This window comes from Cydia strobilella, chromosome 14 (genome assembly GCF_947568885.1).
Source record: "Cydia strobilella chromosome 14, ilCydStro3.1, whole genome shotgun sequence".
NCBI lineage: Eukaryota > Metazoa > Arthropoda > Insecta > Lepidoptera > Tortricidae > Cydia > Cydia strobilella.
This window is the reverse complement of record NC_086054.1, coordinates 11,053,938-11,068,251: the sequence shown is the minus strand read 5'-3', so window position 1 is coordinate 11,068,251 and position 14,314 is coordinate 11,053,938. Positions and strand designations below refer to the sequence as shown.

The 14,314-nt window shown below is 38.2% G+C and overlaps 1 protein-coding gene across 4 annotated transcripts in view; it reads right to left on the bottom strand.

The window, feature by feature from the left end:
• Window positions 1-14,314, bottom strand: part of LOC134747206 (U8-agatoxin-Ao1a-like) — a 51,063-nt gene continuing 36,749 nt past the window's right edge. Inside the window, exons 2-4 of one of the 4 annotated variants that reach the window (XM_063681806.1) lie at window positions 5,583-5,687; window positions 3,826-3,901; window positions 1-1,091 (exon numbers count right to left, since the gene is read on the bottom strand). In XM_063681806.1, coding sequence (XP_063537876.1) covers window positions 929-1,091; window positions 3,826-3,901; window positions 5,583-5,667 — 324 coding nt within the window. In that variant the 5' untranslated portion in view covers window positions 5,668-5,687 and the 3' untranslated portion in view covers window positions 1-928. Of the gene's footprint in view, window positions 1,092-3,825; window positions 3,905-5,582; window positions 5,688-14,314 lie in introns of all 4 variants that reach the window. The other 3 variants (XM_063681808.1, XM_063681805.1, XM_063681807.1) reach the window with 3 other exon arrangements.

The following is a 14,314-nucleotide window of genomic DNA, read 5'->3' as shown; positions in this document are numbered from 1 at the left end:
TCGTCCATAAACATTTATTAATATAATTTATCATTTTCCATATTCCAATGGTAGTAATAATACAATTATCATATTCCATAATCAGGAACGTACCATATAAGAAGCTACGTACAGAATTGTCTACTAGGCTGCAATACCGAGTACCCCCTGTCCGAGAGTAAACAGTACACCAAGATTCGTATTTTTAATATGAATAATTATATTATGACACATTCATATTGTTAAAAGTCTAAGTTGCCAATCGCTAATACAAGTGGCGCTGTTTCATATAAAGGCTTAATATAGCGTCTTTCACCAAGTTTTATTGATAGTCTCTTAAAATTCTAAAACATTAATGTTACATTTTTTCTATTTTGTATTCTTCGCTACTTCCTATTGACATAAGTTTACCACCAATTTTAGTAGCTACTGCTTTAGATTTCTACATTTAGCTTAGCTAACTCTACATACATACATTGTAAGAAGAATGTTGAAGCGCGCGCGGCGCGTCCGCACTGCTGGCAAAACGAAAATGAACTGAAATATAACGGCCAGCTGCGCGGCGGCCGGGCGCGCTGCGAACATCTGATTGGCCGAGCTAGCGTCGAGCGTACTGATTGGGCAATAAGGCTGGGTGATTGCCCAACCATGTAAGCGGACACCCGACTCAATCAGACTAACCATAAAAAACTACAAACAGAACAGACCTAACAGAAGTCCAAAAAGCTAAATTTTGTATACAAGGTCCAAAAATATTTCCAAACTAAACTTTAGGTCCCTGTTTTCGATTCGAATTCTAGTTTGAAATGATAGAACGTGAAACGATAAAGCCGAGAACGCAATATGTCCGTGTGTTAACGCAAGAGTTGTCGCGTCCGATGGAGCGGCGGGCAAGTCGGCTGGCGGGAGCTGGCCGCCGCTTCAGGGAAGCCGTGGTTGGATGGAGTCCTCACCCCCATTTCTGGAAGAGGCCCATGCGCTGGCAGCGGCAGTTGGAGCCCCAGAGGTTGCAGCGGCAGGAGGAGGAGTGACAGCAGTCGCCGGGCCGGTGGTCGCAGTTTCCGCCACGCCGGATGCAGGCTCTCCTGAAAACGTAGATCAGCGACGAACGTCTGAAATCACCATCGGATACTAAACTAAGTTTGTGCGTAAGAATAATAACAATACCTAAGGTAAGGTGGGGTAAGACGAACCTAATTTATTTTGCTCGGGGCAAGACAAACAGCACGAGGATTCCATACAAGTGTTTGTCTTGACCCGGTGATAGTCTTACCCCACCTTACCTTATATGTAATAGACGTAATAGTCACGGTTACGTAATGCCTACTTTGGACATATTTATGTGATAAATGATATATTTGAGTGTTGTCTTTCGATGTCGTTTGACGTAACCGGACTTGTCTTTCTCATATCGATAGATAATTAATATAATTATGTACCTACTGTACCTATTATGTGTTGTTACTAATTTAAATGTCTTTTGTCTCTTTCATCAATCTCACACTTATACTGTGTGGCTACCACCAGTTTGGCACTGACATTGTAAACGCTATTGAAAACGTTACTTTCTATGCAACTCGCTTGTACTCGCATATTAGTGCGAGCGAGATGTGATATTAAATCACTCAAAACTAAATAAAACCAAAATATAATAAAAATAAATATTTAAATGTATGCACACAAAAACCACATTAAACTAGAGGAAGCGCTTTGTCACCTCCACGGTCTTTATATCCTTGTAAGTTAGTATCCTTATCTTATCTCTATTACTATGAGCCAGCAGATCCGGCCCCCGGGCCGTAGCAACTATTACGCTCGCATTCCATTGAAAGTTGTTTTGTTAAGTTATTGATTTACCAGACAAAAAAAGTGTAAGTTTAAGTCATATTTGCAAGTATAGTATGCGGTCTATCTACTGAGCTCGTTCACTTACCTGTACTGACAATGGCATTCTGTTAAAAAAACAAATTATTTCTTTTGTGCCTGAGCGCGTGGCCTTTGTGCCTGATCGCGTGGCTATTGTGTGGGAGCCTCAGGCATAAAGGCCACGCGCTTAGGCACAAAAGACATAATGGCTTTTGTTTAACATAATGCCATTGTTAGTACGTAAGTGAACGAGCTCAGTAGATAGCGTTAACTATACCTACAGTATTAAGTTATTTGTTAAGTGTGCGCTCACCGCTAAAATGTATTTTGCATGAAAAAAAAAAGAAATTCTTGTGTTTGTGAATATTAATAATATTCACAAACACAAGAATATACATAATATGTATTCTTATGAGAAATGATCAATAGTCCATTATTATCACATATTGTGCGCTCGGGGATGGTATCCGCCACGTGTATCCCTTGCTTTTAGATTAAATTGTCTTAAAGGGCCTCTGCGCTGTTGGCTTCGGCCCCACGCACGCCTCCCAAAGGTCCGGGACCCCATGGTACTGAGACGTGGAAAGGACGAACAAATAATAATAATAAAAAAATAGTCTATTGCACGTGTTTAACGGTGTAGGTAACAACAGGCGGACTTATCGCTATAGCTTTATCATTAGGCGGAAATATTGTTTGTTATTAATTTATAGCATTCATATCTTTGCCCTTGTCTTGACATTGAACCGTGAGGCCAATAGGGAATATTACGCAAAACTCTGCGTAAAGAGCGTCACTAGCACAATCACAGGGCCTACCGCGAAACACGAAAATCGAGAGTTCGTTTTCTGCCTCTCTATCACTCTTGCCTATTCGATCGATAGAGAGACAGATAACGAAATTTCGATTTTCGCGTCTCGCGGTAGGCCACCTGTAAACAAACCGCCTTGATGCATCAATGTCATAGTGAAAACTTGTCAAAAAACTGTTTAAGGCCTAATAGTATGTATAAGGCACTCTATGGTTTAGTATGTGCACTAGTGCTGCACTCTGGTAGCAGAACATTGCAGTAATACTCCTTGTCAATCTTATATTGACAACTAAATGAGATGTCATTTATTTGTACCTACGTTCGAATTGGCCTCCGTAGGGAGACGCCACATACACAACGATTATGGTAGATAATACGTTTTATAATTTATTAGAGGGATTAAGGTGAAATCAGATGGTTAATTAATTTGTTAAAAATACGATATGGATCGGATGTCAGTGTCAAGACTGTCAAGTGACGTTTTTTTAAGAAATCGATCCGATCTATGTCCTTAGCCAAATTTATGATGTAACTTAAAGTTCGAATCAGGCCGTTATTCCAAGACGCACAGCTTCGCAAGAAATAAAATAAAAAGTGAACCAGCAGCCGTGTGAACACGCAATGAAAGAAAAATGAAACATTCACTCAAGTGAACATTCATTCGAGTGAACCGTCTGATGCCACCGTTACGGAACGAACCTGATAATCTCGTGGCACTTTCTCTTTTTTATGAATGAATGATTTTATGTTTCTCTGTTTTGTATTTGTGTTGTATTCTATTCTGTTCTATTCTATAACACGTCTGCTTCAGAAGACGTGAGGCCAATTTGAAAATGATGTCATTTTGTTATCATTTTCCCGTGCACCTCGCTCGCGCCAATACATACGAGCAAAAAAATCATTAGATTTGTTCGTTCCGTAGAGTAGACCGGGGTGAATCGAACCTCAGGGCCAATCGGATCAAGATGAAAAATCGGTTGATATTTTTATATTTTTCATATCATATCAATTATATGAGCACACTAAAATTACACCACAGGTACAACTCTCCTCTTAGCCTGCGCCGCCAGTCATAAGAAATATTTTCAAACATCAAGAGATTTTTTAGTCTGATCCGATTGGCCTCGGTCTACCCTACTCCTTCTATCGTGGTGCAGAATTAAACTTACTTCCCAACATCCTGAAGCAGCTGCAAGTCTGCCGGGTCCTCGCCGTAGTCGGGAACGCTGATCTCCACGTCCTCGTCTCCTAGGGCAAGATAAAAATATTGCTTCTATTATTATTAATGCGAAAGTAAGTAACTATATTACTCTGTCTGTTACCTATTTAGATGAACAGTATGGGGATAGTTTGAGTCACGGGGAAGGACATAGGATGGTTTTCATTCCATGCAGACGTATTAGCCGAGATAAGCTAGTCTATCGACTTCATACCTGGACCCGGGTATGTCCATAAACTACGTCCGGACCCGGGTATGTCCTTAAACTATGTCCAAAAGAGAGGTATGGGCACTGCGAATGACATCTGTCTGTTGTGTTCCTGCCTGTGAGTAAGGTTGCCAGAGCTCAACGAGGGAGAGGAGTGTTAGGGTCGGCAACGCGCATGTAACTCCTCTGGAGTTGCAGGCGTACATAGGCTACGGAGACTGCTTAAGATCAGGCGGGCCGTATGCTTGTTTGCCACCGACGTAGTATATTAAAAAAAAACCTAATAATACCTAGTTCTACAGTAAATACCTCGAAATGTTTTTATCAAGCACTTGTCAAGTCTCCGAAAGTGTCAGGGATGACAGGACAGTTTTAGAAAAGCATTTTTGGCTGTATGGTCTATGGCTATAAGGGCAAATAAAAAAAAAAACAAACTTTTACGCAGAAGAAACCGCGGAAAGGGGCTACTCAAGTTAATTTCTGCAGTAATAAAAAATCGCAATAAATATCCAACATTCCAATCCTTTAGACACTATATCTCTTACCTTGCAGACTTTTATGATAATAAACGTGACTATCTTGTGAGAAATAGTTACAATTTATAACAGACAGTTTTGAAATATAATATCCTTTTACAAAGTTACTCTCTCATAACTGTTCTTTATTACGGCGCAAGGCAAGTGTTTTTGAGTAATGTAATGAAATGGATCTTACTTTGGAGTACATCACTTTGAAATTGAATACGTTAAAACCATTGGATGACATTATAAATATGTAGAAGATGTAACTTATTTATTATTGTGATTAAATTGGTTAACTGTGCAACACGAACGTATGTGAATTCGTTCACGGTACGCGCTGTGAAGTTGTGGAACGAGTTGCCCTAGCTGTCCCAGTCTATAGCGTCACTCAAGGCTACTGAAGAAGCTTGATGCTTTCCAACCAAGCATGATTTGGTACTGATGTCTATTATTTTTTGTTGACACTTGTGCAAATTTTTTATGTATGTAATATATGTTTAGTATTTATTTATGTACGATAATTTATTATTTTATAATGTTATTGTATTTTATTTACTTTTGGACATTTTGGTTAGTTTACTTTTAAAATATTATTGTGCATTCCGTAAGTTTGTCTATCTAATTTGAATTCTCCCCTCATCTACTCGAAGGTTAGCTGGAAGAGATCCCTTATAGGGATAAGTTCGCCTTTGTAAATTTTATGTAAACCTGTGTTGTGTACAATAAAGTGATTACTACTATGTACTACTACTACCTACTATGAACGGGTTCAGTATGCCCTGTTAGTGTGTATGTTAGTTTTTTGCTAGAAACTTACCTATTACTAAATTTAAAATGTCTGTTAGGTATTCCAAGTTTATACGTCAGTCAGTCAGTTAGTCGTTGTCGGGTCAGCACGGAAGGTAAAAAGCCCCGACAATTTCCATGACCACGATTATCCTGTCAACATTATACGACTAAAATGAGAGATGAAATTACCAGGATCGATGTATGAGGCGTGCGTCCACTCAGCGACGAGCAGGAGCGCCGCTAACGCCAGCAAGAGTGCGCCGGCGCGCGGCATGATGCCGCTCAAGCGCTAGCCTGCAACAACATGTTCACATTACGCCCGGTACACTTGGGCCAACGTAGGCCGGTCTAACGCAGCGTACTACGTAGGCGAACAACACGCGAACGCGAAGAGAAGCGATGCGGCGCGGGTTGAATCGATCCTTTGATACCTATAGAAGTGTCCTACGTGAGCGATCTCGTTGCGAACGCGAACGCCGTGGGCCCAGGTGGTGTAAGACCCTGCGTAACTAAAGTAGAGTTCAAGTTATTGCAAACAATGGAAACAAACCAATTTACCTTAGTATTTAATCCTATACTTTTAATGGAATACCATAATCTTCTCATGAACAACAGTTTATAAACTTATGGTTTTTATTTTAACTTAAAATACACGTTAATGATGAATATTTCAGTGAAAATTACCTTTGTGAAAATGTAAGGTTAAATGTCAAATGCTAAGAAAATCTGTCACATTTGTTTATATTATCTGAAATTTCTATTGAACTCCACTTTATATGGGATGTAGCTACGTACCTACGTATTAGGACGTGTGTAGGGTGATGGCCGGTACAGACCAAACAGGGTTTAATCAATATTATACCTAATTAACGCACTTTCAGGGCTGACGAGAGATCCTTCGGGCCCGCATAATTAGCTCCATGCATGATTTAATTTAAATTTTTGTAATATCGTTTGAACACCGGAAAAAACAAAAATGCTTTTGTAATCCTTCAAATTATTTTATTAAAAATATTTAAAATGTAAAATTTTGAGCTCATAATTTTTGGCGCGAATTAGACAGCGTGATGACGTCACACGTTGGACGGTCCAACTGGCGTTTGCTACTATTCACACTTATGTGAACTAATCTGTCAACGCGTGACGTCACGTGACGTGACGTTTCGCGCGTTTCGCTCACTAGCTTTTCGCGGGCAAATTTTTGTACTTTTTATTTATTATTTTAATCAATTAAATGATAATTTAATAACGGAAATGCATTTGTAACATGATAAAACGGTAACAAACATCGGAATAAAAATATGGCAAATTTCATGCATGAGGCTAATTCCATATTTGTGTGATTCGAATTGCAATTCGACTTCTTGACAATGACCTTTTATTAATAATACGCGTGACGTTCATATTTGACAAAACTAAAATGCAGGCAGTATTTAGTAGATGATTGTGACAATCTTGACACATTGGCGTCAGCCGGACGACACTCAATATATTTAGGTTCCGGAGCCTATATTGGTGGCTCACGATCGAGCGCCTGGTGCCATATCTACCTCCCTTTACTTGCATCCATGCTTCTTGAGTAAATTTTTCTGACTGCTGATTATATTTAGGTACTTGTTGAGCAGGATAATCTCAATTGAAACCTTTATTGTGTGTTACGGTCCGTCAGCGTTTAACTTTTTTAAGATCCGGCTTACGCAAAATTGTATTTGTTGTTTTGAATTCTCACACGTTTTAGATAAGGAAATATGCCAGGAAAAATTCACACGAAAACTGGACCATATTTGAGGGCAGGCTAGAACCAAAACCTTAAAAGGTTGGCTTGATAGAAAAAAAAACGAAAACATGTATAATTTCGTTTATTTTTACTTGTAAACCACCCTGCATACGATAGCAGTATAATTTTAGTATAAAACAGCTAGCTATATAGCTGACAGAACTGATAAGATTTTTTTTAACCATATTTAAGCAGAAGTATATTTTTTTCAGAGTAAATTTGAGATAAAAGATAAAAACCCGATCGACGCTCATATCTTCCATCGCAAGTTTCACGCGGCGATATGGATCTTTTGCCTCCTAACTTCCTGGCTTTTTACGAAAGATTGATGAAGTATCTCGATAGTTAACGTCAATGTAAATTAACGTTCTACAGCAATACATTGATTGAATTAGATCCTCACTGATGAAATGACTGACTTATCGAGATTAAATTACCACAAACAAAGGCACCGTTATTGAATCGCGACAACGCAACGTGTAGTCGCTTTGTCTGCGCGTTGCTTTCGCTGCACGTGGAACATTGTTAATTACCGGTGAAATTGCGAGTGTCGAGGCATCGGGTAAAATTTGTTATGTAGGTATTTAAGACTCGCGACTCGCGTAGGTATTTTTGTTTCGCGTCGTGTTTCATTAGCAAACATCGGAATAGCGGGGGTAAAATTCAATGGTAGGGAGTTCATTGAGGTGGTATGGTAGCATGGATTCACATACGCAGTAGATCGTGTCAAACATAAATGATTGATTGTTTCTAAAGAAACATCACCCGGTCACGAGGAAGCAATAAATTTAAAATGACTAGACAAGCGAAGAAAAAACAGTGAGTTAGAGCGAAACCAAAAAACGTAGAAAATTAAAGTAATTTATGTGTTGTTCGATGTATAGTTTCGAGGAAATTACAAAACTACGGTAAAACGGCATCTGTTGTAGCGTCCTCTGGGAAATATAAAAGATAGTCACTGTAAACAACAGTAGTCTAATCTAGAATCTCAGCACATGACCTTAAGGTCTACAAAGCAATACGCATCTGATGAGCACGGATATTTGTTCCCGAGTCATGGCCTCATGGGTGTTTTCTATGTAGAGATGCAACGGATAGTTGCATCTCTATCATTTCGGTTTTTCAGGTGCGCACGCGCATTGTGCAGGTTTTGAACTGTTTCGTACTGAACGTTCGCGTGGACTTACCTATTTCTAGGTTTGAAATGAGTGCGCGTGCGAGTGAAATATAATAAACGCGTACGACCGTGACTGATTCTTAAATCGATTTTGTTTACTCCGAAATCAAGCAGATACGATCCGATAGTGCGTCACTATCCGGTATCCGGCAGGATATTAAAATAAGAGCCGGATAGGCCGGATACCGGATAGTAACCGAATATCCGGTGCATCTCTATTTCTATGTATTTAAGTATTTATATATTATATTTATCGTTGTCTATACCTACCTTGTTAATACCTACGACACAAGCCTTCTTGAGCTTTGTGTAATTATGTCCTATTAATATTTATTTAATTACCAACAATTTGCTCAAAAGGTATCGATGTCTTCTGTAACTTAAATCTACAAACTCGTTATCTTCATAGTTCCGAGTATTTGAGTTGAGTCCCTATTGATCCATTCGCGATTTCTCGTCGGTGCGAGTAATCCAACCGAAGAACTTAATTAAAGTTGGTCTTTGAGATCTCAGAGGGCTTACCGCGAACCACGTTCCACGTGTCGCCTCCCTGTCACACTTATGTACGAATTTACAAGTGCGACAGAAAGGCAAAACACGTCGAACGTGGTTCGCAGTGGCCCTCAGATTGTTTATGCGAGGCGTTATCTTGATTAGACAACTGAACCAATACACGCGTGAACCTACGCAATAATTTAATTATTGTAATTTGACTTTATTTTTTTGTTATGAAGCAAATCTACTATTACGTTTTTGTCGTGGGTAGCCTGACATATATTTATAAAAAATATCTAAAGTGTATTAGGGTAATTCCGATTACTTCAAAGTATCAGCTAATTCCGGAAATAACAAACTAAGCACTAAGAATGCATACTAATAGTTGCTTTCGCATTTTTAATAGGTATTATAATACCTATACTATAAAGGATGACTCACGCTATACCCGGGCCCGGGTCGATGCGTCCGACATGTCATTTTCTATGACGGCTGATCGGTGATCACGTGGTGCTTTGAATAGAAAACGAAGCGCCGGAAGCCCTCCGGCCCGGCCCCGGCCCGGTCTAGCGTGCTGCGTGAGTCATCCTTATTCGAACATATTATGCGTATAAGCTCCATACTTGTAGACTGGAAATTTTCCCGCCCATTGTCGGGCGCTCTCATTGTCTATTTCCTTAATAAAACGTTTGTAGCCGCATTACTGCCTCGTATAGACCATTGAATCCGGCACTCCTTTCAATCAAGGAAATTGACAGTGATAGAGCCCGCCTCCACACCGCAGCAGTAATGCAGCATCCACGAATAAATGGTTTACTTTCCACCCTTTTCTCTAAAATAAAAATTATTCACTGGAAATTTTCCCGTCCATAGCAACACGCCTTTAAAATTCATTTGTAAATTGTACCGAAAGATTGTCGTTAAATGGTAAAAAAAAAAACAATAGGTACCTATATTTTTCCATAAACCCTTCCACCGTGCCATATATCACACAGACGTGTTGTTATGATACCCATTTTTCACACGTAGGTATCAGGTACAGGTAGGAATTAATTTGGTAAACAACTGAAACAAAGGACGTCCGCCGGCCGTCATAAATCCACTGGTTGCTCTCTGAATACTGTAATTAAGCTGCCAGTTCCGACACACTTATCTAATTCTTACTGTGTACCTGTATATATATATATATACACTGTGATTCTGCTGTAAGTACAGAGTAGTAGTACAGACAGCAGTAGCAAGTCAATTTACACGTAGAGATATGTGTAGAACAATAGGGTAGTTGACTGACTAGTCAAATCAGTTTCTTTTTTCGAACTGTCATAACGATTAGCTACTAGGGAATCTATTTATATGAAAAACAGAACCATTGTTCTCACGTCACGGTCAAGTTACCTACTCTTTATATTTCTTTCGGATTTATTAAATAGAAATTGTGTCTGAAAATAACCGCAGTTTAGGTTTTTCTAATATTTTTCTGGTGTTTTATTTCGTGCATGGTGTGAAATAATTTATTTTTCTCAAACATGCTATGTAATATTGATATTACGTTCTTTATATTAGGCTGGGAAGTATCACGACTCCGGCGCGGCTAGACGGGGGGCCTGTAATGAAATTTCATACAAAGTTGCAGGCCTAGGCCGGGAAGTGGCTCTTTTTTAATTTCCATTTCACATATATTTGTGACACAGCATCATGGCATTCAGCCAAAAAAAAAACTATAACCAATATTTGCTTATGGTTCGGAATGACATTCTGCCAATACCCCTTAAAAAAAAACAATAAACGATAATTAATATATTTTGCAGTTTTATTTGTATCGAATTTACAAAAAATTTATAAATAAAACATTATTAACAAATTCCAATAATATTGAATTGCAAATTTACCTACAAATACAGATTTAAAATATAGTTGGTCAAACCAGTTTGTCAGTAAATAAGAACAAAAAAACTATACTCATCCTTTTCTTTTGGGTGCTAGTACCAGTGTAAGACAAAGATAGTATGATTATCTCTGTCTATGTTTGAAATGAGACAGTTCTTTGACAAACTATATTTCATTTAAATATTAGCGGTAAAAATGTCTACTCAAACACGCGTTGGTGTTTTTTAAATCGTTTTGGAGGTAAAGTTGAACATTTTTCATTGTGTATCTGTAATTCTATTTTATTGGATTTATTGTGCGTTGTTTATTGTGTTATTTAATATGAGTTCTGACGAAAATATTAAATGAATACCTGTTAATTATACTCCATGTTTAAGGCAACGATGTATGTGAAGCATAATATCAACATAAAAAACGATGTAATCTTAGTTATGTGGCTAAAACTACAGTCAGAAGGATGCAAGGCGAAAAATCAAAGATACATAAATATACATTTGAACATTTGTGTAATAAATTGATTAACTACATGTGTAAAATATACGACACGTGTGATAAAGATAGGTACAGGTGGTAGTTATATTTTGTGCCTAGTTTACTTTTAGTTTGTTTAGAATTAAAACTTTGATTTCGTGGAGATTTCTTTATTTATTTCATTGCATGTTTGAGAAAAGCACTATACATACATCGGCGTGAAAAGGGGTTGTCGGCCTCATAACTATCCGGCCTCACTACGTTCGGCCGTATATATGCATTCGGCCGGCAACCCCTTACTTCCCGGCCTCTGTAGTAATGTACTATTAAATGAAGGCAACATCCCTATTACGCTGCGTCTTACGTAAGCGAACAATTCGAAGCGGCGCGGCGGGCTCACGGCGTCCGCGTTCGCAACGAGATCGCCCACGTAGGACACTTCTCTAGGTATCAAAGGATTGATTCACCCCGCGCCGCATCGCTTCGCTTCGCGTTCGCGTGTTGTTCGCCTACGTAGTACGCTGCGTTACCTAGACTGCAACAAATACTTTTGTATGGGAACTGTAGAGATATATCCCTAATTGGAAAATTATTCCAGATAGAGAGTGGCAGATGCTTTATTAGGCACGTCGTTTTGGCCTCTCCTATTGATGCTGACTGACATAAAATTACAATATTATATAAAGGGATAGAATATAAAATTATATTTTGTTACAATAATTTGTCATGATGAGATTACAAAATAGCATTATTTCCTTTCAAAGTCAGTCAAAGACCAAGTCGATTTGTGTAAGATTTTTTTACAATAAAAGTATTTGTTTTGTTTCCGTCTTATAATTTTACCACATAATTCAAATGTATCAGTACCTAATAACTACTTAAATCAATCGTTTCTCATAATCATAAGATGTTATTGCACACATTTATAACCGAATAAAACAATTAACTGATCATATGCTATTAATGCTATATCTTAAATATCCGTAGCTGGCTGGATTGTGTGCTTGACATATTTAAACTTTAGCTGTTATTTGTTAAAAATAATGTGTAATGTGCGGTCGGAATTTAGGAGCCTGATATTTAATAGTTATGGTTTTTAACTGGTTTTGACACGGCCTTGACGATCATCTTGGTGATTGCCGCGCATGCACTAATCAGCGTGAGTGATCTTTATGGTCGTATCAAAACCAATTAAATACCATAACAAATTGTTAAATTGAACCGGGCTCCGGTTTTCTCATACGTTACAGTTTCGATGCACTCCGCTCTTGTCATTCTTTAGAATGAAGTTTTTATCCATCTAGATCACGATAAACATAACAGACTACCACACTGATATGTTATAAGCTATCATCCGTGTCCACTGTGGCTAAGGCTCATTCACACCGGCACAAACCGACATCGGCTTTCAATAAGACCGTCATTGTTCTCGCTGCTCACGGGACTGGCTTGATTACATAGCTACTGTTTGACCGGTTATACCTATTGCCGATCGACGCTTTAGGTTTCGATGACATCAGTCCAATGGGACAGTGGTATTCTGTTTGGGACAAGGCTTGTCACGTCTATTTCATCGCACTGCTAATGGCAACTGTCCCATCGCCATCAGATATATCGGAGCGGCCGAGGTGCTTACAATATCTGAACACGCACTCTAACGCCTTGACAATAGAGGCGTGTTCAGATGTTTGTGAGCACCTTGACCGCTCCGATATATCTGATGGCGACTGGACAAGAGATAAGACTTATGTCGAGCGACAAACTTGAGAATGCTTTGCGTTGCAATAACCCTTCAACATCATTCTACAGAGTTATTGAAATAGAATAGACATGTCCCGCCGCGAACATTTCTCACTTGACTAAAGACCTTCAAACAATCTAAAACTATGAATCTGTTGAAAATATCACATTAAATTACACGTCTTCATTAAATCATTTTGTAGTCACATCATGTCACTTTTTTAGATTATTTTTGTATCGAGCGAACTTTACTACTTTCCTTTACTACTTTTCTTGTTGCTGTTAAATAGCTCCAAAATTATAAGCATTTAACGAATGCAATAGTGTAATTAGTGTTATAATATTTGACCTTGTGCATACCAGGGAAAGAGAACATATAAAGACTATTATAATAATTTCGCAAAACTCGCGTTCGATCTGAACCTGATTGCTTCCATTGTACTTTACCCGGGCATTTCAAATTTTTTCATGAAGCTAAAACACAAGCAAAATTAATAGCGTTATATACAATCATGGTGGGGTATGCTTCGTGTTGATTAATTGAATTTCTTTGTATATTTTCCTATCCCTGTTTATACCTCCATACGAAGTTAAATTGAAATCTGTCGAGACTTGTCCAAAGTCCGAGCTTTCAACGAGGCTTGAACTTTGCGGAATTTGTGGCATTCCAGAAAATTGTATACTCGAAAATTATGGAGGTAAGTTGTGAATTTAGAACAAATTAATTGGTCTAAATTTATCTGTAAATAATGAGGCAATGAGGCATTGCAGATGCTCCTAGCTATATTTATTTTTCTATTTTTGGAATTTTGCAGAACTTTTTATTACATCATGAGTAAAGACGTGCCCTTTCGGATAAAAATAGGTATCAGGATACAATATTTCGTTACTGGTGTTAATAATTTATTATCAATAAGTATAATATATAGTATCATATAATTCATATATAGAGCTTTGTGGCGTGTATGTCATTGTTCTTTGTATTTTACTGGACTTTAGGGAGTTTAAAAAATAAAAGAATAAATTGTTCATCGGGTTAATGAAAACAACGCTAAACGGCTTAACATACCTATTCATTAGTTTAAGTGTTTTGACCATAGATTATCTTTAATAGATACTGCATGATGACGCATACACGGAACAGTTCATGCATTCAGGCATAACTGATCATATTCGGGTCGTACGTCTTAAGAACGCTCTCACAATTCTCCTTCAAAAACTTGCCAAAGTTTAAGGGGTTGTCTTACTAGCTTTGTTTGAGCTATTTATTCGTAGGTACTGTTTGTGTCACTTATATTCCAGACCTCGCATCACCATTCATAAACAGACCCCTAAGTACTCAATGAATTATTGTACTTTGTTGTATAAAGAAAG